Here is a 26763-nt window from a genome sequence, read left to right on the forward strand (position 1 = left end):
GGATTGTGCCCTGACTGCCAGAATTAAAAGTTTAGAATTCCTAACCAGAGCAGACCAAGTTGTTTTGAAACATTCATAAGACTCTGCTCTATAGCTAAAGATAAGCAAGAGACTGATTATCACAATTGAACATGTATAGTGTGGGAAGTTTCCTGCTGGATAGGAAAGGCCCTCCTGACCAAAGGCCCATCCAGCTTCTGATTCTCACAGTCATATGCTTCTAAGCAGCTGACTTAGCATGAAGCCCTCCCTGCTGCTGCTGCTCTTCACCCCCCCTCCCCAGCAACTGGTATTCAAGGATATACTGAACATGGAGGATTCCCATGACTAAGAGCCAAACAAGATGTGAGGTTAATCAAGCAGTGATCGCTCTCAAACAGAAACAGCAGCAGGGAGGGGGAGATCAGACAAGAGGTGAGGGTTATGTTTTAACCTGTTATCCACGAACCATTGTCCTGATAATACCCCTCCCCCCGCTTCCATTTGCCTTTTGCCTCCAAAAATGGAGGAACATTTTTGAGGGGATCATGGCATTGGAGTTGACCTGTCCCTTGCCATGATCCTGATTTTTACTGATTGCATAATAGTGACTCAGGGCCCAATCCTATCCAAATTTTCCAGAGCCGGTGCTGCTGTGCCAATGGGGCGTGAGCTGCATCCTGTGGTGGGGAGGCAATCACAGGGGCCTCCTCAAGGTCAGGGAACATTTGTTTCCTTACCTTGGGACTGCATTGTGGCTACACTGGTGCTGGAAAGTTGGACAGGATTGGGCCCTGAGATTGTCTAACAGGGCACCAAAGGGAGGGCTGTTTTGAACATGGCAGATGCAAGACTTGGAGGTGGAGCTCCATGTCTAATGAATGTCACAAAGCACATTAGAAAACAAAAATTGTAACATGCTTGCCTGTTGAAGAGTGTGGTCACCGTTAACCACAGTAGCAAACAGACCTTTCTGCTGTATTATGTTGGCCGTTTCCTACAGAGCAAGTTTCCTTGACTAAACCATCAATATGTCAAGCGCTGGATGTAGCCCTGGCTCAGCTCCTTACTGACAGCCCAATCCTATCCACACTTTCCCCATTGACTCTAATGGGACTTACTTCTGAGTAGTCAAGCATGGGATTGGGCTGTGAGCCATTAAGATCTCTTTCAATGGCTGGGTAACTGTACGCCTAAACTCTTACAAGCATTTTGTACAAGCGACTTCATTCACACAAGCACTTCACACAGAGCCACCTCCCTCCAAAAGCTCTGCACAAGCACACGCGCAGCCCCCCCTTCCCCAACCTACGAAGTTCAGCAACTGCAATTCTCCTCAGTTTGGCGGCGGCCATCTTTTTTTGGGGGGGCAGGAGCAGAGAGGAGGCTTTAAGCAGGGGAGTCACCTTCGTTTCATACAGTGGTCCCAAATAGCTTCCATGGTGCCTTTTGGGGGGGCGGAAGTGACGTCATTAAACAGGACGTGATGTCATTAAGCAGATGATGTCCAGAAATAAGCACTTTGTTCTTAAGATGATCTGATGATAGCCAGAAATAAGCACATAGAAACTCATTAGCTGCAAATGACAGAAGTGTGCAAATGGTGATCGTATTTTCAAGGACTAGGGGAGTCCGGTTATCACATGGGCCACCCTTTGAGCAGCAGCACCCTTTCAGCCACCCTTTTCAGCTGAGAGGTGGTCTGCAAAGTGACTCCTTGGCATAAGTAGCAGTGCTGAAAGGGCAGCTCCTGATAATTGGCCTTTTCCAGCACCTGCCTCTCTCACCTTTCTTGCTCTGCCCCTTCCCCTGTAGTATTCCTTGCTTTTTGAGGCCTCCTTCCATATCTCCCTCCCACAGCCTCCACCGAAGCTGCGCTGTTGAAAGGGTGGCACTGGGAGAGCCAAATTTTCATAGGGGTTGGATAAAGAGTCTCCACATGTAGCCCACGGGCCTTATGTTTTGACACTTCTGCTCTAATAGAACATTGCCACACCATGGCGGTTACCTAAACAATGGACTTGCTCTAGAATCTTGTATTTCCATTATTACACAACACCAAACCAGTTTCAAGAGCAACTGATAAAAGGAAAACCTTCACTGTTTGTTATGGGTGTGAAGAAAGGGCACTTATTCACTTGGAGTGAATATTCACTGGAGTGGGGTATGGGGAACACAAGGACACCTCCACAGGGCTCCCCAAGCCTCAGAATGTCCAAAAATAGTGATAATCACTCACTTCCAGTTTGCAATCACAAAACCAGAACTGGGTCACAATCAATATTTTTAGACATTGGGGAGCCTTGTGGAGGCGTCCTTGGACTCCCTGCACCCTCCAGGAGGCTGGTGCTGCCCCTCCCAGGTAAGTCTGATGCCCCTTGGTCATTGTAGCAGCAACGTTTGGGAACCACTGAATTAGACAGTTCAGACTCTATAATGGAGATGCTGTTTGAGTCCTCTGCCTTACCTATACCGTTACTCTTTCACCTGGGTGTAGTGACATTGGGGAAGATAGGGTGTGGTGTCCACAGTGCCCCTTGCTCTAAGTCAGGGGTGCCCAAACCCCGGCCCTGGGGCCACATGCGGCCCTTGAGGCCTCTCAATGCGGCCCTCAGGGAGCCCCCAGTCTCCAATGAGCCTCTGGCCCTCTAGAGCTTCGTTGGAGCCCACACTGGCCCGACGCAACTGCTCTCAGAGTGAGGGCGACTGTTTGACCTCTCGTGTTAGCTGTGGGATGAGGGCTCCCTCCACTGCTTGCTGTTTCACATCTGTGATGCAGTAGCAGCAGCAAAGGAAATGCCAGGCTTGCTTTGTGCAAGGCCTTTTATAGGCCTTGAGCTATTGCAAGACCTTCATTCATTCATATAAGTTCATCTTTAATATATTCATTTATGTAAATATATTCAAATTTTAAATGTAAATTAATTCTTTTTCCCCCCCTGGCCCCTGACACAGTGTCAGAGAGACAATGTGGCCCTCCTGCCAAAAACTTTGGACACCCCTGCTCTAAGTGAATGCAGGATTAAGGCCCAGGTGGTAGCTGGAGGTGTGCTGCACAGCTGTAGCCACTAGAGGCTAAAGGTGATCCCTCAGGATATAAGGAGCACCTGAGATAGAAAGGATTGTGGGTTGTACGAGGAGTGAATGTGGGGAGACTAACTGATTGAACTGACTGACAAACTGACCTTGGACTGTGACTTGGCTTACTGACTTTGGACTCTGACTTTTGCGTGCTGTACTGGTGAGTCAACCAAGGAAAACTAATCAGCCTTAAGTGGGCACAAGGCCCAGTGGGGAGGAGCTGTGACAAGACAAATTGGTACCAGGAGTGGGGTGCAAACCTAGGGTGTATAGTTTCCTGCAACACGCATAGTGTAAAAACCAGGGAAACAGGCTGAATGTATACCTGGTGGATGTGGAATACAATGGACCTTATGGTGAGAGACATGAGTGTCCCTGATGCCTTCTGGAAGGCATGGATGGTCTTCAGTTTAGGATGGGCTCTGGTCAAGATGGTCTGGTGTATGGGAGGAGTAGTCAAGCGTGGTATCCTTTCGGTAAGGAAATTGAGCTTGTCATATACTGAGAATGCGGAGATACGCTCCCTGAAAGCAGAAAATGCCAAATTAAAAAAGATGATCCTAGTGGAAAGAGAAAAGAACTCAGCCTATGCGGAGGCCTTAGCAAGGGCCCACAAAGCTGCTAGGGTAGCAGAAAGATACGCCCAGGACCTCGGTAGGCCAGGGTATGGAAAAAACTAGGAGGGTAGCACAACCTGTGCTACGGGCACGCCCCTTGATTACCAACAAGGCAAAGGGTCCCATAGGCGCTCCTGCACAGTGAGGACCGTGTGGGACTATACTTCACAGGAATTGGTGGAGCTAGCTCGGGATATGAGGCAACGCCCTACTGAGCAGCTGAGTAGCTGGTTGCTCCGTTTATATGATCAAGGGGCAGGTGCCATCCACTTAAGCCCAGAGGAATTAAAAGCATTAGGGGCCCTTTCATGGGACATTGTAATTAACAGCTATTTGTGGGGGGCTCAGGGTCCACCTACCTCTTTGATCGCCTGGGTTGGATTGGCGATAAAGGCAAGATATCCCTCACCCTTGGACTGGGAGGAGAACCTGCCAGGTTGGCGCACCATAGACAAGGCAATGGGGCAGCTGCGCACAATGGCCATGCAAATAGGCATGTATGTGCCAGGCTTCGTAGGGCCAGATTCTCAGCCCTTCTCACCTGGGATGAGGGCACGACTGGTAAGGGGGGCCCCGCCACACCTAAAAGGTGCCATAGTGGCCATGTTAGGACCAGCCCAGGGACATGATGTTGGGGATGTAGTTCTCCTGTTAGGGCAACTACAAGATATGCCCGAAGAAAGCCTCTCCCGGCCAAGGGCCCGAAATGTACAAAATGAGAGGCATCCCTCCGAGTATGAAGGGAGGGCGACCACTGGGAGAAGTCATAAGGGGAAGGTGTCGCCCCATCCTGAGCAAGTAGTTCCCCGGTGGAAACTCTGGGCTGATCTATTGAAACAAGGAGTCCCCAAGGACGAGAAAGATGGTCTTTCTACCATGGAGCTACGTAAGCTCTGGAGGGACAAGTGCACCGAGGGGAAGAAAAAGCCCCAAGTGAGGCAGGCAAGTGCCACAGACCTCGTGGTGGAAGTGCACCACGAGGATGAGATTTCTCCAGCTTCCTCTGAGGAGGATCTCACAACATCTGGGTGGGATGTAGCCCAACCCCAGGAATAGGGGGGTGGGTGGGCTCCAGTGGTAAGGCCCATGAAAACAGCGATCCCTGGAGACCCACGCCCTCACATCCCCCTAACTATATACTGGGCCAAAGGGAATGTGCAGACGGTCCTGGCCTTAATGGATACAGGGTCAGAAGTGACCCTATTGCATGGTGACCCAAAGAAACACGCAGGGCCTATCAGATATGTCAATGTCTATGGCGATGGAGAAGAGGTGACCACTGAAACGCAGGTGCGTTTAGCAATAGGGAAGTCTGCACCATTCATAGCCACGGTCCTGATTTCACAGGTCCCGGAGTATATAATAGGCATGGACCTATTAAGGGGGAAAGAGTTTCAAATTCCCCAAGGGCGATATGCCTTTGGACTGAGGGCAGTACTGGTGGGGAAGGCTAAATGGACCCCTTTGCACATTCCCTCGCCAGACAGACCAGTGTTTGTGAAACAGTATCGCCTACCAGGCGGTCACAAAGAAATAACTGAGACTATAAAAGGCCTGTTAGAAGCTGGGATAGTTAGGCCAGCAGTCTCACCATTTAACTCCCCAGTCTGGCCAGTTAAAAAACCAGATGGTAGTTGGCGGATGACCGTTGACTACCGCCAACTAAACAAACTAGCACCACCACTGGCTGCAGTGGTTCCTGATATGGTGACCCTGCTGGAGCACATAGAGAAAAACGCTGGAGCCTGGCATGCCGTAATAGATCTCGCTAATGCGTTCTTTAGCATCCCCATCAGTAAAGAATCACAGGACCAGTTTGCATTCAGTTGGGAGGGAGCACAATATACTTTCCAGGTCTTGCCCCAAGGGTATCTGCATAGTCCTACATTGTGCCATGGGCTGGTGGCACGAGACCTGGGGCGGTTAACCTTGAACCCTACTTTGTTCCTAGCCCATTACATAGATGACATTATGATTTCAGGCCCTACAGAACAGGATGTGCAGGAGGGATTAGTTGCCCTGGTAGCCCACATGAAGGCTCGTGGGTGGGAGATTAACCCTGCCAAAATATAGGGACCAGCCCAACAAGTCCAATTCTTAGGGGTGGTGTGGTCAGGGCCAGTACGACATATCCCTGAGAAAGTACTGAACGTGATAGCAGCCTTGCCTCCTCCTTCCTCAAAGAAGGAAGCCCAACGAATAGTAGGATCAATGGGATTCTGGAGGCAGCATATCCCCCACTTGGCCCAGATACTTCGACCCATTTACCGGGTGACTAGAAAGAAGGCGGAATTTGAGTGGGGAGAACAGCAGCAAGCCGCCCTGGCTGCCGCCAAAGCCGCAGTGGCTACAGCCATGCCGCTTGGTCCATTTGTGAAAGGGCTTCCATTTGAACTGCAGGTGTCTGCCAACCAAGAGGTAGCAATGTGGAGCCTATGGCAGAAGGGGCAGGAAGGGGAAAAGGTGCCCCTGGGCTTCTGGTCCAGAACACTATCTGGGGCAGCGGGAAATTACTCCCCCTTTGAGCGCCAGTTGCTGGCGTGCTACTGGGCTCTGGTGGAGACCGAGAGGCTTACAGGAGGGGACCCGGTGGTGATGCGACCCAGCATCCCCATTATGCATTGGATCATGGACGACTCTGCCAGTCCAAAGATAGGCCGGGCCCAACAGTCCTCCATAATAAAGTGGAAATGGTACATTTCAGAAAGGGCACGCCCCGGTCCTCAGGGGGTAAGTGCTCTCCAGGAGCAAGTGTTGGCTCTGACACCAGTGGGGGAAGAGGTAGAGATGGTGAAGGCAGAGCCACTGGGGGAGTCCCCCATAAAAGAGGCCCCACCTTATGACCAGGTGGAGGAGGATACCACATGGTTCACAGATGGCTCGGCAAGATATAGTGGGGGAAATCGAGTTTGGCAGGCTGCAGCACTCAATCCCAGGCAACAAACCACATTAACACAGGCTGGGACAGGAAAGTCCTGCCAGTATGCTGAACTAATGGCAGTCCTAATGGTAATGGAGCACGCTATAGAGCAACTAGATCAAACAGCATACATATATACAGATTCCTGGGCTGTATATAATGGTCTGACAGTGTGGTTCCCCAGGTGGAAAAGGGATGACTTCACTCTTTATCAGCGCCCATTGTGGGGACGGGAGTTGTGGTTACGAATTGATCAGTGTCTACAGCATTTGATTGTACGTGCTCGACATGTAGATGTGCACTCTACTGGGACTACAGAGGCAGAGTACAATCAAGCAGTTGATCGGCTGGCCCGTGTTTGAACTACCACACCGGCCCAAAATCAGGATGATGAACTATTAGTCATAGCTCGATGGGCCCATGAAAAGTCAGGCCACCTGGGGGCAAAGGGCACGAGAGAATGGGCACTGCAGTGGGGCATTCCCTGCTCAGCTGACGCTGCCCACACAGTGGCAGCAGCATGCGATATATGTGCAAGAATTAAGGACATCCCTCTCACTAAAATTCCCAGAGGCTACCTTCACAAAGGAAAGGGACCAGGGCAAGTCTGGCAGGTGGACTACATAGGCCCGCTGCCCCAGTCAGGGAGATGGCAGTACCTGCTGACCATGGTGGACACATATTCGGGGTACCCATTAGTACACCCTGGGGCTAGAGCCACCCAACAGACCACGATTAGAGGGATGGAATCACTAATAAGGCGATATGGGGTGCCGGCGCAGGTGCAGAGTGATAATGGCAGTCACTTTTCAGGGGCTGCTGTGCAGGACTGGGCAAATGAATGGGGAATCCAATGGGTTTTCCACATCCCTCACCATCCCCAGGCAGCTGGCCTCATAGAAAGAATGAATGGGTTGCTCAAACAAAAGATCAGACAGTTGACCCCTGACCATACTCTGAAAAAGTGGAGCACAGTATTGGACCAGGCAGAGTTTGAACTTAACAGCAGGCCCATTGTAGGAGGGCAAACACCCCTGCAGCGCATGGTGGGTTTGGTGGTTCCCACCCCCATACCAAGTTTGAGAGTCTGGAAGACGCAGAAACACGGCATTCTGCCCATACGGGCAACCCCGGATAGTGCTGGAATAGACTTGGCCACGCCAAAGGAAATAATTGTGTCAGCAGGAGAGCAGATCACTATCCCCTTGGGGATTGGGGTGACAGTACCCCCAGGAACATATGGGAGGATTGCACCCCGATCGGGCCTTGCACTCCAAGGGATACAGGTGTTAGGAGGGGTGGTAGACCCTGACTACCAGGGGGAGGTAAAAGTCATTCTCCATAATGAGAGTAAAAGTGACATCACCTGCCAGGCGGGGCAACGAATTGCGCAGTTGATCTGTGAAAAATACAGCAGGCCAGCCATTCAAGAGGTGGATGGCCCTGGGAAGCCCACGGCCAGGGGGAACCAGGGATTTGGCTCCACTGACAAGGAGCTGTGTGATGGGCAAAAAGTCTGGATCATATATCCCCACCAGCCAAACAGAGCTGGGGAAATTATCAGCCGAGGGCCAGGGGCCACATATTGGGTGCTAATAGCAGGAGCAGAGTCCCCTGTCTGTTTAGATATAGGAAAGCTTAAGCGTAGGGAATAAGGACTCCTATACACTACCAAGAAAGGAAACAGCAGACAATCGATCAAGGGGGGCCACTGTGACACCAAGGGGTGGAGTGTAGTGACATTGCGGAAGATAGGGTGTGGTGTCCACAGTGCCCCTTGCTCTAAGTGAATGCAGGATTAAGGCCCAGGTGGTAGCTGGAGGTGTGCTGCACAGCTGCAGCCACTAGAGGCTAAAGGAGATCCCTCAGGATATAAGGAGCACCTGAGATAGAAAGGATTGTGGGTTGTACGAGGAGTGAATGTGGGGAGACTAACTGATTGAACTGACTGACAAACTGACCTTGTACTGACTGACTTTGGATTCTGACTTGGCACCTTTGACTGATTTGACTGACTGACTGACAAACTGACCTTGGACTGTGACTTGGCTCTGGACTCTGACTTTTGCGTGCTGTACTGGTGAGTCAACCAAGGAAAACTAATCAGCCTTAAGTGGGCACAAGGCCCAGTGGGGAGGAGCTGTGACAAGACACTGGGTAATTTATCTCCTCTGGTCTCTCATTTTTACTCCTTTTAGCTATTAAGCTTGTTCTTTCTACCCACTGTCCTGACCATCCTTCTCCTCCCACCCACCCCAGCCTTATTCTTGTAAAATGTACTTTCAAACACCTTTGTTCATTCTTTAAGATGTCCCAACAACCTTGATGCATTTCCTCTTTCTACATTGCTTCCTATTTTTGCTAGTTCTACTCTTCTGATTAAATCCCATTTTCTCTTTTCTATCCCATGTTTGTTCATTTTTTTAATTGTGTCCGTTTGCTCCCCACTGTGATCTACATGAAAATGTCCCTATTCGAACTCATGAGTCCTGGGAGTTATGAGCACATTAACTGGACAGATCCGACTAGCAAGAGACCACAAAGAGGTCAGTTAGCTTTTGTTTCATGGGTATTTCTGGCTTGGCTGCATCACTGTAAGAACAGCTATTTATTGTAATCAATGTCACATTGTGGTGGTGTTTTACTCCCTTCACAAGGTGTGGAATTCCTGACTACTGGTAGTGAGAGGAGGTGAGCAGAAAACTATCTGAGATATAAACAACAATTCAGAAAAGCGTTATAGCCCATACATTTAGAAGAGATCTTCTTTTTTGTGTGCCATGTTTTGTTTAAATACCACAACAGCGAAAAACCAGTATGTGAAAAATGTTCAATACCATTATAGTTTATAAAAATTATTTGGGCTTAATAAAAAGGGAGGCATATTACTTTAAGGAGTTATGAGCATAAAAAAAAAGATGGGATAGATATTCAGTGCAATAACAAGCTGCAATTAAAAGAGCTGTAATTATTCTCCTACTTTAGGTTTTATTCCTAGCCTAGCAGTTTCCTCTTGCCTCCCAGGGTGATTGTAATGGGCCTAAATTGCTTTACTGATTTTAATCAGCCATTCTACAGATGTGGGTATCTTTGTCTCTTTTCCTGCATTGTTAAGGAAACTGCAGCTTTACAGATCACACACCTGCGGATTTGAGGCAGGGCCCTCCCAGTCTACTCACCTCCCATTCAGTAGCGTCAAGGTGGATGGCCCCTGAGCCTTTTACACATATCCAATGAAACTACAGTACATTTGATACAATAATTCTACCTAGATGTCTAGAGCAAGAAAATGAACTCCACAGAAGAGTGCATTTCTTTTTTCTGCTTGGCTATAGGAAAATCAGAAGTGAAGTTAAACTGTGCCCCCAATGTTTGATCACATACATAAATACATAGGAGTCTTAATTAAAAATGACCAAATGTCCGAAATGAACTTTAAAATGCATGCCAATGCTGATTTAAATTCAAATTTTTCAGTGTGAATTTTTGCCAGCAAATATTGTTGCTAGTTGGTTTTGAAGTACTTGCGGTGTCATTGGTGTATTCTGTATAACTGCTTGTTGTTTTAAGCTCCATTCTTATGTTGTTAGCTGCTTTCCACTGAAAAGTGGCATAAGGATCTTTTAAAATATATAACCGTTGGCCAGTCTACCTTTTTTCTTATTGTTGGACTATCACTTTCTTGTTTTTAGGTTCAGCTCTTCCCTCCATTGTTTTGATAGCTTTACCACCTTTTCATAGACCTATTTTATTTGCTTTTACCTATGCCGCTCAGGAGTGGGTTGGCCCATCTCTCAGGCTCCCCCCTGCTGCTGCTGTTTGATTTTAAGGGGACTTCCTGGATTTGGAGGGTTCCCTGTTAACATGGGAGGAAGGTTTTCCCAAGGTGACCTCCTTCTGTTTGGACTCTTTAGCATGAGCTGGTGAAAGTGAAACTTTACCCAGTAAAAATGGTTACTTGGGGGGTGGTGTGCTGGCTGCTTACTGCTAGGTGCAACACTTTTATTGTCCTTTGTCTCCCCTTACAGAAGCTTTATACAGTACACACAAAACACAATGGAAGCATGATGTTATTCAAATTCAGTAAATTTACTTGAGGTAATTGGAATTTTGCCACAGTTCTTGAAAAGTGGGAATACCACCTTCATCACCCCACAATCATATTTGGAATGGAACCTTGAAGTTCATCAAGCCAGCCCTATCCAATGGCATGAATCAAATCACCACTGAAATATACACACCCACTCCCTGAATCCGGAAACTTGAACTGTGCTTTTTCCAGCCATGTGTCAATCTAACAATGGCTGCAATGTCAACCTGTGTCAAAGAATGCTGCTTGTTCAACCTGATAGACTGGTGATGAATGACTCCATCAGGGCATGTTATCTGAGGATAACTAATAATAATAACTTTATTTTTACCCTGCCTTTCTCCCCGAAGGGACTCAAGGCAGCTTACAACAGATTAAAAAACATAATTTAAAACAAATAAAAACATATTAACACATGTCATAAAAACAGCAGTCAGATAAAAAATAGGTAAAAAGAGCATAGAGCAGGAGCAAATCATAAAAGAATCAGGCCTGTAAAAAATATTAAAAGATGTTAAAAAGGCCGAGAACTCAAAAGGCGTGTTTAAACAGAAGGGTCTTCAGGCCTCGCTGAAAGGTCTCAAGAGAGGGAGCCATTCTTAAGTCAAGGGGAAGGGAGTTCCGTAACGTTTGTGCCACTACTGAGAAGGCCCTATTTCTTGCCGCCGCCCCACGTACCTCCCTAGACGGCAGCACTTGTAAAAAGGCCTTCTCTGATGACTTAAGAGAACGAGCCGGATTGTATGGGAATAGGCGATCTCTAAGATACCCTAGCCCAGAGCAGTATAGGGCTTTAAAGGTCAAAACCAGCACCTTGAATTGGGCCCGGAAATGAATGGGCAGCCAATGCAGCCGCTGGAGAAGTGGACTGACAGAGTCGAACCACCTACCTCCAGTAACCACACGGGCCGCCGCATTCTGCACTAGTTGCAGTTTCCAAACCGTCTTCAAGGGCAGCCCCACATAACAGTATTAACAGTATAACATAGAGCGTGTTACAGTAATCTAACCTTGATGTCACCGAGGCATGGATCACCGTGGCCAGGTCTGCACGATCCAAGTACGGCCGCAGCTGGCGCACCAGTCGAAGCTAAGCGAAGGCCCCCCTAGCCACAGCCGCCACCTGGAAATCCAGGAGCAGCTGCAAGTCCAGGTGGACCCCCAAGCTGCAGACCTGCTCCTTCAGGGGGAGTGCAACCCCATTCAGCGCAAGCCGATAGTCCAGCACCTGCATCGAGGATTTCTGAACCAGGAGAGCCTCTGTCTTATCCGGATTTAATTTCAGCTTGTTAGCCCCCATCCAGATCCTCACTGCCTACAGACAGCGCTCCAGGCCCTCAACCGCCACCCTGGAGTCTGGAGGAAAGGAGAGATAGAGCTGGGTGTCATCGGCATATTGATGGCACCCCACTCCAAAGCCCCGGATGACCTCTCCCAGCGGTTTCATGTAGATGTTAAATAGCATGGGGGACAGAATTGAGCCCTGTGGCACCCCACACCTCAAGGGCCAGGGTGTCAAACAGGCATCCCCCAGCACCACCATCTGGGACCAACCCTCCAAATAGGAGTGGAACCACCGCAAAACAGTGCCTCCAACTCCCAACTCGGCCAATCAGCCCAGAAGGATACCATGGTCGATAGTATCAAAAGCTGCTGAGAGGTCCAGCAGGACCAACTAGACCCTTCCCTCATCAATTCACTACATTCATTGCCTTATTTTTTTCTTCCTTAGTACCAAGACTATAAGAATGCAGTGATTCTGTACAGGTGGGGCTTCTCTATTTGTGGATTAAAGACCCACAGTTTTACCTCACCACAGGTAACAGAGCTGTGCTCTGGTTGTGTTTGGGGCCCTTCTGAGGGCCAGGGAGGCTGTGTGCAGCCTCCCCAACCCTCTGGAGGCCCTCTAAGTCCTCTGGAAAACCAAAAATCAGCACTTCCTGTTTTTGGCTGAAAACCAGAAGTGATGGTTTTGGCCTTCCAGAGGCCTTAGAGGGCCTCCTGAGCACAGCTCCAGTCATGTTCAGAGGACAGTAGGTGGGGAGATCCACGGATTTGATTATCTGTGAATTTCAATATCCGCATGGGGTCCAGGAACTGATCTCCCACAGATACCAAGGCACCACCTGTACTTTGTCTTTAATCCACAGTGATCATGTTCTTTATCCTTGTTTTAAGAAGTGAAAAATTCACACTTTGGTTTTTAAACTTGGGTCCAAAAACTGTCTGACTTTAATACGCATGCAGCACCATCAGTTGTGAATTGTGTGTTCCAGGAGTGTTTTCCTTTTCCTGTTGGCCATTTGACCTCTTGCAGCTCAGCAGGTGAGTCTATAATTTCTGTAAGAGGAAGGAGAGAATAGGGTATCCTACCGCATAATAGAAGACTGTTGCTTCTCTTGCTACATTAACTGTATCATGGAGCTGTGGTTGAAAAGCATTGGGGATAAGCATGTGGATGCAAGTATCCTGAATTGTGGCTGGCTGCATCAAACATAAGTGTAGGAGCAGCTGCATATCCTCAGAAAGTTAACTGGTATAAGCTCTTGAGCCTCAGCTTCTTAACCTGTTTAGAATGAAGGGCTTTATAAAAATCCAACACAACACCTGTATCTTTCCAGCTCTCTGACTGAGGGCAAAATCCTAACCATATCTACTCAGAAGTAAGTCCTATTTTGTTCAATGGGGCTTACTCTCAGGAAAGTGTGGTTAGGAAAGTTCCACAAAAGCCAACACCTTTTCTGCATCTTTGTTTCATAGTTGCTTGGGGCATTGATGGCAAAAATATTACAGCACATGTATTAGACACATTTTTAAACGATTTTAATATGATGCATGGTATCATATGCAATTCTTTTAATAGCACCAATTAAGATAAGTGCAGCCTTACTGATACAGGGCAGAGACTGAGGGTAACATACATCTCATGTAGGAACCCACCTAATAAGTAATGCAGTTATTACAGCTATGTAGCAGCATTCACATCTTTGAGTCAGAAGCATCACATTCCTCATGAAGATCTTCCCAAGCTGTTTCACAATACAGAAGGGTGTGTTTGTTCAATTTGTGCCAGCTTTCTACAACATGCTTCAACTATGATCTCACATCCTCCATTGCATGATGCCATGGTATTTGGGGCCTAGTGGAAATGCCATTGTAAGCACTTCCTTCTCCCCTCCCTCCAAAAGCTAGGGCCCAGCTAGGCCTGGTGGGAAGGAGAGGAACTGTGCCTGGTTCTGCTGTCTGTCACCCTACTCCTCTCAGCCAGCTAGCCCCAATGCCTGGTAAGCAGCTGGAGAGGATGAAAGGAGCTGCACACACAAGGGCCCGGAATTATGCTGTGCTCCAGTGCAATCTAGCCCTATGTGATCCGAACCACAGTAAATGCAGGCCAAGTTAAAGCAGACAGAACAGGGCTGATGAAGCCCATAGGAGAGGTGAAACGTAGCAGAAACCTGGAATTTAAAAACAAGGTCCACCTCTGGGACAAGGTGTACAACAAATCAAAAGTGAACCAAATTCTGCGGTCAGGAGTGCAGTAGGATGCAGTGTGGTAAGTTACAGTCATAGGAGTCTTGCTGACTTCTCACTCTGAGAGGAAGACCTCCCGAAGGCACTTTTGCCCTCCCAGCTGTACTCTAAAGCAGTGAACCATGAGCAGGGGGAAGCTGCCCTGTGGATACAGCAGAGGAAATACTTAGTTATGGTCATGGTAATTTCCTCCCACAGAGACTTTTATTTTTAATTGTGCACTCATAAAAATAGAATACTTCAGTTAACAAAAGCCAGTTCATGTTTAATCCATTTGTTATATTGCCTAAAGATACTTCAAGCTTTCTTTATTTCCTGTACAAGCCACAATGCCCTCAGAAAAACAGAGAACCTTCCATCTTGATACAAAGGGGCAACAGCCCAGGAATGCAACCACTTTTTTCAGATACAGCCAGCTCACCCCCTTCTTCCTCCTCAGCATTCCAGAACACTTCCAGCTTGGAAGCAACATTTGCTCTTCAATCTTAAAATTCAGGAGGCCCTTTCTCTTCTGTTCTGCTTTAAGTTAGCCAAGTACAATCCACGTACGTGTTTCAGGTCCTGCTGAATGTTTTCTCTCTTTCAGCCCAAACTTGCTGGAGCTGGGGAAGAAGTGTCAGTAGCAGAGAATCCAGCACAGCCAGGCCTCTCCAAGAACATCTAAGTCCCCTACAGAAAAAATGCCCATGTTTGAAGGATAATGGATTAGTCTTGCCCAGGAGAGAATGGCACCCATCTTCCCCAAGACTGAACGGGAACACCTGGGGGTGCCTCACCTGTTATCTAGAAGCAGCAAGCCCTGTTCCACCAGCTGTTTCACTTCTTCTGATTCTCCAAACACATCCCAGAGACTGAGGCCAGGGGCAAACTGCAGCCAGTGCTGCAAGAAAAAATTCCTGCTGTCAACAATGGACCATGTTTCTTAATAATTTGACATTTTACTCTGGCAAATATCCCATCAAAAAACTGATAGATAAAGCTATGACCAGAAGGGAAAATGCATTTTTCAAAGGTTGAATAACAGGTTCCAGTTAATTTCACACCTTTCTATCCCACATCCTTTAAATTTACTCAATGGTGCCCCGCTTGGGGTGTCTCCTCCACTGCTAGAATTTAGACTGGTATCCACAAGGAGCAGGACTTTTCCTCCTAAGACTTGTTGCCTATGGAATTCTGTGTCTCCCCTCCTCCAGTTGCCCACAGTGTTTGCTCCATAGAAATTTTCAGGAAGGAAGTAAAAATCCTCCCTCTCTCCCAAGCTTCTGGAGTCAAGTAGTCTTTTGCAGCTTGTAGGCTAGGGGGAACAAGAAGTTTGCATACGTTGAGGATTACTTTGACAATGTTTTATTAGTGTTGTGTTTAAGTCTTCATTTCCAGGTTCCTGGAAGATCCAGGTTCAAATCCCGATTCAGCCAGGAAGCTTCTTGGTGAACTTGGGCTAGTCACTATCTCTCAGCCTCACAGGGTTGTTATGAGGACAAGAGGAGGAGAGGAATATACACCACTGAGCTCCTTGGAGGAAGAGTGGTATAAAATGTGAAAAATAAAATAAAAATAAATTGAAATTGATCCTATTTTAGTTTAGTTTTGTTAGCTGTCTTGGGGGACTTCTCATTTCAGACCAAAAGGTGGGATAAAAATATTCATATGTAAAAAATAAGCAAATGCTTTTTTGTTCCTCCTGTTCTGGCAAGCATCGTTGAAAGCAGAGATAACTCATGCTCCTGGGCTAATCTGCATCTTTCTAATGAATGCCATTAACTGGGCTATCATGTCAGTTGCTAAAAAGTCAGAGGAGTAATCCGATGACCAGAAAGGCAGTATATAAAAACCATTATTATTATTATTATTATTATTATTAAAACATACTGCAAGTTACAGTTCGGTGGCAAAGCCATGCTTCTTGTTGACAACATCTGTTTTATACTGATGACAACAAACTATTTTTGGGAATAAGGCTTACAAGTGGCTGCTTGTGGGTTTCTTTTTGTTTTTTGCATCCTTGGGGGTAGATTATCCAAGCCTGCCCTAACACAATGCAGAATAATCAGTCTAGGACCAGAAGATCCGAATTTCCACATACAGAAATTCAAAATTTAGAGTGAATTTGCAATTGTAATATATTTAATACTGCAAGGAAAGTTCATCAATTTAATTTTTTAAAAATCTATTCCAGCAGAAAGAGTTTTTTGTGCAATTTTTGCTCTCCTATGTTGGAAGGAGACAGTGATACGAAATGTGATGATTTAGGGTTGAAACAAAATTGGTTGCCATTGATGGGGATGTGGAACAACAAGGGACATCTGACTAAAAGTTACACATAGGGGGTGAGAATTCATTATGGGGTCATTTTCAACAGCAGCCCTGTGTCAAGCCTCAGGATTCATTCTGCCCTTAATGGAAAAGGGTAGAAAGTGTGGTCAGGAAATGGACTGAGATCTGCACATCTTGAAGTCCAACCTGCCACCCACTGGAAGACTCACACATGTATCTTCTGCTTTCTGTCTATTTAGCATACCCACCCCATATATCTTCAAAAATTGTTCACAGTCACTAATAATAATAATAATAATAATAATACAGGTATTTATATACCGCCTATCTTGGTTTTTATTCAAGACTTTATTCAAGGCAGTTTACATAGGCAGGCTATTTAAATCCCTGGAGGGATTTTTACAATTGAAAGAAGGTTCTATCTTTCAAGAACCACAACATTCAGATGTTTGTTTCTGATCTGGTTTCACATTCTGGCCTCCATCCTCCCACGCTCAGAGCAGATGGAATAACTCGGCTCAGCTTGTCAGCTGCTTCAAGGTCGCACGGTGCCAGTGGCCTCGAACTGGCAACCTTGTGGATGTTATCTTCAGGCAAATGGAGGCTCTACCCTCTAGACCAGACCTCCAGATTAAAAATATTAATCTGATATTTTAAAAGTTGGTTCAAACTGTATAGAGTGGTGTAGCCACATGTACAGGTCCTGTCTTATAACTGTATGGAGTGGTGTAGCCACGTGTACAGATCCTATCCTGTTCCAGAACCCTCACTGGATTAAAAAAAAAATCAGTGGATTCCAAATCAGTGGAAAAATAGCTTTAAAGTCCCACTTCCAGGTTTCTTGCTCCTCTGTTGTTGCCCCAGAATGCATTGGTATAGACACTATACCGCATTCAGCCACTAGATGCAGTGAATAATTGAAACTAATGGGATGAAATTATATTAAATGAACAGCACAAAGGTAGGAAATGGGATTTTGGTGCTTTTTCCCCTTGTTACAAGGTATTTAATGGTGGACCCCTGGTATCAGTGGTGAGTCAAATCAGTGGATACCAAATCAGTGGATAATGGGCAGGAGGGCAGTGGATATTGGGATAGTGGGCAGGAGGTATGGTCTAGAGGGTAGAGCCTCCATTTGCCTGAAGATAACATCCACAAGGTCGCCAGTTCGAGGCCACCGGCACCGTGCGACCTTGAAGCAGCTGACAAGCTGAGCTGAGCTATTTCCATCTGCTCTGAGCGTGGGAGGATGGAGGCCAGGATGGAGGCCAGATCAGAACGAAACATCTGTATTTGTTGTGGCTCTTGAAAGATAGAGCCTTCTTTCAATTGTAAAAATCCCTCCGGGGATTTAAATTAGCCTGCCTATGTAAACCGCCTTGAATAAAGTCTTGAATAAAGACCAAGAAAGGCGGTATATAAATACCTGTATTATTATTATTATTATTATTATTATTATTATTATTATTATTATTATTATTATTATTATTATTAATGAGGCATGACCTGTATTTCTCTTCCCGGCCACTTGTGTTGCTGTTATTCCTTGCATATCAGCAAATCTCCACCTACCAAGAGATCCAAGACAAGCAGTGAGTAATAATTTGTTTTGGCCAAGCCACTGCAGCCAAGGATTCAAGAAGTAGGGCACTGAGAAGTTGCAATCCCATTCATCCACCTGCACAAAGCCATCACCAAAATACTGGAGTCTCACCTGGTGCGTAATTCCAACATCCATGCGGAGCCCCATCATCAGAATCTCCTCCAGTCTAGAAAGGATACACAGGATAACTGCAGGCCCTCAAATTATCCATCAACATAGTAAGCCTACTACGTTATATGGTAAGGAACAAATCTGATTATAGCAAAAAATTCAGCCCATTGACTTTCACACATTAGCCTGCAGGGTATGTGCCTTAAACAGACTGCCCTTATTATTATTAATAATAATTGACATAGTTATAAAAGTATTTTTATTATTAGTATTATAGCATCATCAATATGCATGGCATTTTACAAAGAGAAAAAAAGATAAGTCCCTGCCCTGAGGAGCCTACAAGCTAGATACTATATTGACTAACCAACTTTCCAGCACTGACATAAGGGCAATGCAGCTCTGAGTTAAGAGAACAAACATTGCCTTACCTTGAGGAGGTCTCCCTGACTGCCCCCCCAACTGCAGGATGCAGCACACATCCCACTGGCACAGCTACGCCACTGCTGGAAAGTGGGTTAGGATTGTGCCCTCAGTTACATGTGTGTAGCTAAATTACAGTGGGAGAGATTATTAAGGTGTGGTACCTAATGCTTTGCAAAACAGATGAGTTTTAAAAAGGAGTTTGAAGAAAGTGTGCATGGAAGCATTCTGGGAGGCAGGTCCAAGGGACAGTAAGAGAACAAGGATGGAGCCATCTGAGGGAGCCTTTTGAACGATTGAGGAGCAGGTAGAGCAAAGGTCCCATGCAGGAGTGTAGTGGAGTATGAGAGCTGAGAGGTAGGAAACAGAGAGGTCATGGACAGCTTTAAAGGTTTTGACAAGAGCTTGTTCTGAAGAGATGGGGAGCATTACACACACACACACTTTAATAATTCAAAGCATAAACATCATATAGGCAGAAGACAGAGGCTGAGCAGTTGGGGAATGCCAAAGAGTATCTAGTGAGTTCCCAGCTAAGCCAAAACGTGTACCAAAAACTCTCCACCTCATTTGTTCACCAGTTCAGGAATACCATCATGTATTCCATTTACATTCCAGGGAAGAATGGGAAGAAAATAAACACCAACATGCAACCAGCAGCCTCTTCGCTTTCCCTTCTACTTACATGTCCAGTGTGTTCAGTTCAGTACGCTTCCGGGTCCCATGCCCAAAGGCAAACACCTCCTTCATCCATATATCTGGCTCAAGAGTCTGTATTCTTGCCTCACGATGGATCTTGCCATCTCCCCGTGGCACAAATCTTCCATGGGCTCCTAGGGACAAGGCAGTCATCACTATGACTTATTCCTGATCTCTCAATGAGACAGGCAAGAGAAGCATCCTCTCTTTGGCTAACCCACAACAGGTGCTGTTGGACTGGTAAAATCAGACTTCTCTGACTCCCACATTCAAAACCATGCAGTTAAAATCTTGCCATTTGAAAAGCTCTTCAGGAGACCCACATTGGGATGTTTTTGCACCAATACAGCACTTGACTTCTATCACTTCTCCAAGCCTGCTCACCTGGTCCAATCCCAATATACTGACTGCCTTGCCAGTAGGACAAGTTGTGGGTACTAAGCGCCCCCTGCAGGAAAAAACAAACAAAACTGCAAAAACCACTGAGAGATTGCTAGTCTGAATGAAAGTGTTACAAGGTACTCAATGGCCCTCAATGACTCCTTCCCAAACAGTCTCACTGGGACCAGTGTTCAAGTTCATTTAAACCAGAGCCTTCCTCTTTTGGGGAACATTTTCTCATCATTCTCTCTTGAGATGAGTAATGGCCCTTGTCTCCCAACTCAGTCAGCCTTTTGCTAACAGTCACATCTCCATGAAAAGAGCTCTCTTCTTGCCAAAAGGCAGCCTCAGACCATATTCCTCACTAGTGTAGCAGAACAACACTCTTTGCACACACACACACACACACAGCACCACTACCACCCCTCCTTCTGAATTAGTTTAGTCTAGTCTCTTCTAGTGGGGAATCACAGGGCAGGGAAGACTAAAAAAAGAAGAAAAAAAACTTACATTCCTAGCAAAATTGGAGACCTCATACTGATGAAAACCTGTATCCTGCAGAACCAGCCGTGCACACTCATACATCTCTGATACTACATCCGGATCTGGCATGGGTAGTAAGCCCTGATCGACCTGCTTGAAAAGCAAGGTACCTCTCTCCAGTGTCAGCTGGTAGAGAGAGACATGGTTATCACATATTGGAAGTACTTCCTTCAGACCCTGGACCCACGAGGCAATGGTCTGACCTGGAAGGCCAAAAATGAGGTCAATAGATGTGTGGCCTGGAAAGAGTGTCTTGGCTTCTTCTAAAGTTCTCAGGGCATTACAAGCTGTGTGGTTCCTTCCAAGGAGCTTCAGCTCTGCATCATTTAGTGACTGTGGGGAAGAAAAAAAAAAACAACACATGTGTGTGCTGGGCTTCTTTACTAAAATGATTTCTATCCTGTCTTTCTTTCCCTCCAAATAAACAGAGCCCTCACAATGGAAGGACGTCTGAAAGATATGTGAAGTGAAAGACAGGCGCCATGAGAGATGACAGTGTGAACACATGCAAGAGCTTGTAAGGAGCAAGCAGGATCAAATGGGGTGAAGACTGAAAAACAACACAATAAGAATCTGAAGGCCAAACAACACATTACACAGAAGGAGATCTGTGACTGGATCTCTTGATTTTCTTTTTTTCCTGAAATAAAAGGGGGGGTGCTATCATTTTGACTAGAGCAGCACGGGGAGGGGGGGGAAGTATGTTGAAGGCTTTCTCTTACATTCTTTTCCCAGTCAAACTCACATCTCAAAGCTAGATGTTTGCCCTGCAGCTTCTTGCTTTTCCTCTTTCTTAATTTAGACATTTTTTTAAAAATGATGTAGCAAAAATTACCAAAAATGATTTGGAACTGGCAAGGAATTTCCTTGCAGGTCAGACTGATAATGGCCTTGGAATTTTTTTTTTAACCTTCCAGCAGAAGACATGAGTTATTTTGAGGCATTTGTTCTGTGAGCATCTTTTGCAGTTCACCTGCCTTCTGCTTATGGTACATTTTCAACAGGATTGGGGCTGGAGAGAGGGAGGAAGCAGATGAGTGGAGCAAGAAAGAAATTTGAACTAGGTATCCCTTTTCATCCCTTACAGCTCTACAATTCTATGAAAGCAAAGTTTCTGAAAATGGGCAAAAAATGATTTCTGACTTTCCTCAATACAGAATTTTAATGTATTGGCACAGATGGATTCAGCCCTGAAAGCAAGACTCCTCTAACCTGGATGCCAATGGAGAGGCGGTTGACACCGGCTGCTCGGAACTTGTCAAGGCACAAGGCATCTGCTGAAGCGGGGTTGGCTTCCAGTGTTACTTCAGTACCTTCCGCTAAGTAAGTATATTGAGAGAGTGCGTCCAAGACAGCAGCAACAGTGAATGGGCTAGCCAGGCTCGGTGTCCCTCCACCAAAGAATACCGATGTGATTCTGCAACACCAAAGAGAGAGAGAGAGAGAGAGAGAAATGAAAAAATACCCTTGAGGACTAGTGCGGAACCATGTGTGCCTCTGTCATGCCTCTCCCAAAGAATAAATAATTGTCATGACATCTGCTCAGAAAGGCTTATCTGCCCTCTACCGAACTTCGTAATAGTCAAAAACATCGGTAGTGCTAAATTCTTCAGGTCCATACACCAGCAGTTAAACTCCCAACACAAGACTCCTGCGGGCTTCGTTAAAAAAAACTCATTGTCGTCTCCCAATCTTTCCTATTCTTTCTTAAGTTCCCAGCTATAGATCCTAACTGTTCAGAACTCTCCTTTGCCCCTTGCACTATACCTACCTCTGAACTTGACTGAGTTGGATCAAGGTCTGGGCCTCCTTAACAAGACAGTTTCTCATTCTGGGCTCATCAAGGTTTCGGGGGATGTACTTGTTGAAGTTGCAGTAACTGCACCGTTTCTCACAGTAGGGCCACTAAGAGACCAGAGAAACAAGGTGATTCTTATTGGTAAAATGTAAATACCTTCCCCTGCTATCTTCACCCTGTTATGTGTATCAGGCTGGAATCCTATAAGGGGGATAGTAAGATATGATGAAGGTACAGCCCAAGCCAGTCTGGCTTTTGCACTTCAAAAGTGCCTGCAATGAAATCAATATGATTAGGATGGTGTTGAACACAAGAGTTGGAATCAAAGACACACATTATCTTTAATACTATGTGGTGATGACAAAGAGCATCAGAGACACGCAGCCAGTGGTGTCACTAGGATTCGTGTCACATGGTGCAGGAGGCCTGCGCGTCACCCCATGCAGTGGGCAGGGCAACACCCCAGGTACCCCGCCCCCACTGGTTTTTTGGCTATACCATTTGATAGAACACAGATATTTCAATGTGGTTTGTTTCATTGCATTCTGCATGAAATTACACATTGATTGATATATAACATGATGGAATTATTCCTCCAAATTCTGATTTTAGTGATTTTGAAAACTTGTAGTCACACACACACACCCCCGTGTCAACTTACTAACACCTTATTGCAGCAGTTCTCAAACTTTTAGCACCGGGACCCATTTTTTAGAATGACAATCTGTAAAGGACCCATTGGAAGTGATGTCATGGTCAGAAGTGACATTATCAAGCAAATTAAAATAAATAATTATAAATAATTAAATTTAATTAGTCAATCAGTCAATCAAAGCCGGGGACAATAGTAACACTTACTTATCTTAAATTTCCAACTTAAACTTTACACTTCATGCTTCTTTTTTCTCCATATGGCATCTCAGCAAGGAGCCAGCAGCTTGATTGCAGATCACTGCACCTCCCCCAATACTGTCACAAACAGTTGGATTTCTCTGAGAAGAAAGCACCCTTGTCCCCAAACTGTAGCCCATATGTGAAAGCCTGCATTGCTAAAACATAGCAACACACAATGTAAAAGCTGCTTGGCTTTAATAAAGAATCCTTTCTACTAGTCTGACTAAAGCTGCTTGAGCTTCAAAGGATGTAGCTCAAGAGATAGCAGGTACCAGTTTCGGGCAGCTACTGGAGGGATGGGCCTCACATCCTTGGCAAAAACATTCACTCACTGATTTAGAGCAAAGCACATATATGCAATATAGGGACAAAGTAACCTGTAACCCTCATATAAGGGGACATAATAATCATATAATAATCATAGAAGAAGGCCATAGGGAACCAAAACTGCTTGATTTTAGTAGAACTGTTAAAAGAAGTTTAAAAGCCTTTGCTTTGCAGAGGGCCCCACAGTGCTTTACTAACACTTAGAAAAGGAACGCAGAGGAGATAAGATAGGCCGCTCGAACCAGGCCATCCTAATGAGGGATGAGTAAGTTCTGCCAAGAAATTATCTTATGAAGTCATATGAAGTCATGTCGGCCTTCACACCTGTCTTTAAGTATTTGTGTTATACTGCTCTCTTTTAATGATGTTACCTGTCAAACAATCTGTATAATTGGCCTGATTTATGTGAATGAAATTCAACACTGGGTAAATGAAATTATAGTGCACCCTGCTGGGATTTAGAAACTTTTGTACTTTTTAGGTTTTAAGGTGAAACCCCACCTGTATGTAAATCAGAGCCAATCAATTGTTTTGCCCACTTATTGCCCACCTATTTCCCATCTTTTATGTAAATGGTAACTTATCTGTATCCTATTAGGAGTTAGCCCCATCTCTGATGTCAAATTTCAGCCAATGGGAAATCTAGATTTTGAGACAAAGAGCTGGGAAATTTATAAAAATTCGGGACATCATTGGATTGAGGTCCATGCTTTGAGACAGGAGTCCCACGGACCAACTGCACGCAATTCAAATAAAAGCATGTGAACCTTCACTCCTGAGTACTGAGTAATCCTTGAGATGCTTTTTCAACCTTGCAACAGGCCTATGGCCTGATCCAATGGGGCTGTTCTTATGTAACATGTAGGAGCACCCATTGTCTCAGGCATGAAATTAAGCCCCACAGAGAAACCAATGAAGAAACCCATGCTTTTAGTGTCATTGTGATCAGGCAGTAGATGCCCCACTCAGAAAAAACCACATCAAAGGGAGCCTGAATCTGCTTACCACATTTTGCATTTTTTAAAGCCCCACTTGAACCTGCAGTGGCTGTGTGACCTGGAATGCTACCAGCTCCTTCCTTCCCAAGGTGCTGTAAATCAAACCAAAAGTCCTGCACTTCTATGTTTGAAGAAACCAGAGTAAGAAGGTGGGTGATCCACTTGCTTTTTCTTTTAACAGGAAGAAAGCAGATTGCTGTGGGTTGCATCCGTGGCATGCTGGAGAGAGGTGGTGGCAGCAGCAAACTCAGGAGGAAGGCACCCCAAAGTCCACTGCCCCCTTACTCCCCCTGCAATGTGCTGCGAATGCAACGTATCATTTTACCTAATTGATAGACTGCCCCTGCATGCGGCCTACACAACCACACACACAGAGGAAGCTTGTGCATGCAACTGACTTGGATTTGGGCTAGGGGGAGGGTCAGAGGGGGACAACCTTCCTAGGCTGAACTTTGCTGCAACGCAACAGGTGTTTTGTATTTGTCCCCTCCCCCTTGCCTGCAATACTGTATTTAATATAATAATAATAATAACAGGTATTTATATACTGCCTTTCTTGGTCTTTGTTCAAGACTTTATTCAAGGCGGTTTACGTAGGCAGGCTGATTAAATCCCCGTAGGGATTTTTACAATTGAAAGAAGGTTCTATCTTTCAAGAACCACAACAGTCCAGGTGTTTCACTCTGATCTGGTTTCACATTCTGGCCTCCATCCTCCCACGCTCAGAGCAGATGGAATAGCTCGGCTTCAGCTTGTCAGCTGCTTCAAGGTCGCACGGTGCCAGTGGCCTTGAACTGGCGACCTTGTGGATGTTATCTTCAGGCAGACGGAGGCTCTACCCTCTAGACCAGACCTCCTGCCCATTTACATTGCAGAGGCCTCTATATACTCAGAAGTAAGTCCCGCTATGCCCAATGGGGCACGTTCTTAGATAAATGTGAACTGGATTGCATCCTTTGCCATTCAGCCTCTTAACTCCCAGTCTACTATCCTGCAGTAAATCACTCGCTCAGCTCCAGCCACCACAACCTACAATATGGGGATAATGGACTCTGCAGGCTATACTGTATTTCAAGAAGAGCACAGCACTATCACGTGAAAAAAGACGAAAGAGGACCACAGTTAAAAGAGCAGAAACTTCTCTCAAGTCAGGTTCAAAGGAGAAAGTCTGAGCATTCACCCCTCATGGCTGCCCAGCTGTAGATGTGGAGCGCAGGTATAGGAAAGGGGGTGCTTCTCCCTGGTCACAGTTACATTAAACCCAGGATTTCTTCACTGATTAGTATAGACCAGGGGTGTCAAACATAAGGCCTGTGGGCCGGATGCGGCCCCCAGGAGCTCTTTATTTGGCCCTGACAGCCCAATCCTATACTTGTCTACTCAGAAGTAAGTCCCATTGGTCAATGGGGCTTACTCCCAGGAAAGTGTGGATGGGGTTGGGCAGCACCACCATCAGCTGCTCTGTGCTGAGGTGTCACTGCTGAAAGGGCTGCCCAACATGATAATTGGGCTCTCCCAGATCTTGAAAATGTGATCAAGATTTGCATATTTTCCTGTTCTGCCCTTTGCAGCTAATGAGTTTCTAAGTGAGAACAAAGTGCTCATTTCTGGTCCTGAGCTGCTTTATGACATCACTTTCTGCTTTATGACATCACTTCCTGCCTGCAGCAGGCATCATGAAAGGCATTCAGCCCACTATATGAAAGGAGTTGGACACCCTTGTTACAGGCAGCTCTCACTTCAGCCCCTGAGAAGCTTCTTAAAATGGCGTCTGCAATCTAGTCCAAGGTGCTTGTCACACTGGTCTGTGATGTGAACCCGGAAATGCCCTATCAGGGCAACAGGACGCGCTACTCTGGCCTTTTTCTATCTCTGTGATCGTGCGGTGTCTGGGGGAAAGTGCGGGCGGGCGGGCGCACACAAGATTTTGAGAAGCGTTCGCTCGGCTAGACTCACGTGGACGTAGAGGGCTGCTGTTGCTAGCGGGGTTTCTGGAGGCGGAGGGTGGAGCTGGGCAGCAGCGCGCGCCACTGCGGGACGCGTTAGGGGCCGGCACGCGGGGAGCCCGACGCGCAGTTTGCCCAGCGTGGCCATGCCCGCTCACGCTCTCTGCCCTGCTAGCGGAGGCTGCGACTGGTGAAGGCGAAGACCCGCCCCTGGCGCGGGGAGAGCAACTGGAGCGCTTCCTGCTTGCCGGAGCTGCCTGCAGCAGGGCTTGCCTGAGCCCGGGGTCAGCCCAGCCCCCTTGGCGCTCAGAGCATTTCCTAAGCGTGCCTACTCATAAGTAAGGCTGCAATCCCATCCACACTTTCCTGGGAGCAAGCCCCATTGGATTCAATGGGACTGACCTCAGAGTAGACATGCATAGGACTGGGCTCTAAATCCCATTGTGTAAGTATTGGCAACCTTCAGTCTCGAAAGACTATGGTATCGCGCTCTGAAAGGTGGTTCTGGCATTGTGTAAGTAAGTAGGACTTAATCCCAGGAAGGCAGG

General features: G+C 46.3%; 1 protein-coding gene across 4 annotated transcripts; it reads right to left on the reverse strand.

The window, feature by feature from the left end:
• Positions 1-12460: 12460 nt before the first annotated feature.
• On the reverse strand, positions 12461-26391 carry RSAD1 (radical S-adenosyl methionine domain containing 1). 4 transcript variants are annotated; one of them, XM_066618061.1, is made up of 10 exons: positions 26226-26391; positions 22024-22157; positions 21465-21669; positions 20220-20585; positions 19713-19776; positions 19315-19462; positions 18207-18261; positions 14995-15098; positions 14768-14887; positions 12461-13027 (listed from the first exon to the last, which is right to left on the reverse strand). In XM_066618061.1, the coding sequence occupies exons 1-9, from the start codon at positions 26361-26363 to the stop codon at positions 14773-14775; spliced, it is 1329 nt and encodes a 442-aa protein (XP_066474158.1). In that variant the 5' UTR covers positions 26364-26391; the 3' UTR covers positions 12461-13027; positions 14768-14772. The 4 variants fall into 4 exon arrangements, with proteins under 4 accessions (XP_066474158.1, XP_066474157.1, XP_066474156.1 ...); XM_066618060.1 differs by lacking the exon at positions 12461-13027 and adding an exon at positions 13476-14360; XM_066618059.1 differs by lacking the exon at positions 12461-13027 and having other exon boundaries at positions 13476-14887.
• Between the last annotated feature and the right edge of the window lie 372 nt (positions 26392-26763).

This window comes from Tiliqua scincoides, chromosome 2 (genome assembly GCF_035046505.1).
Source record: "Tiliqua scincoides isolate rTilSci1 chromosome 2, rTilSci1.hap2, whole genome shotgun sequence".
In the NCBI taxonomy this organism is placed as follows: Eukaryota; Metazoa; Chordata; class Lepidosauria; order Squamata; family Scincidae; genus Tiliqua; species Tiliqua scincoides.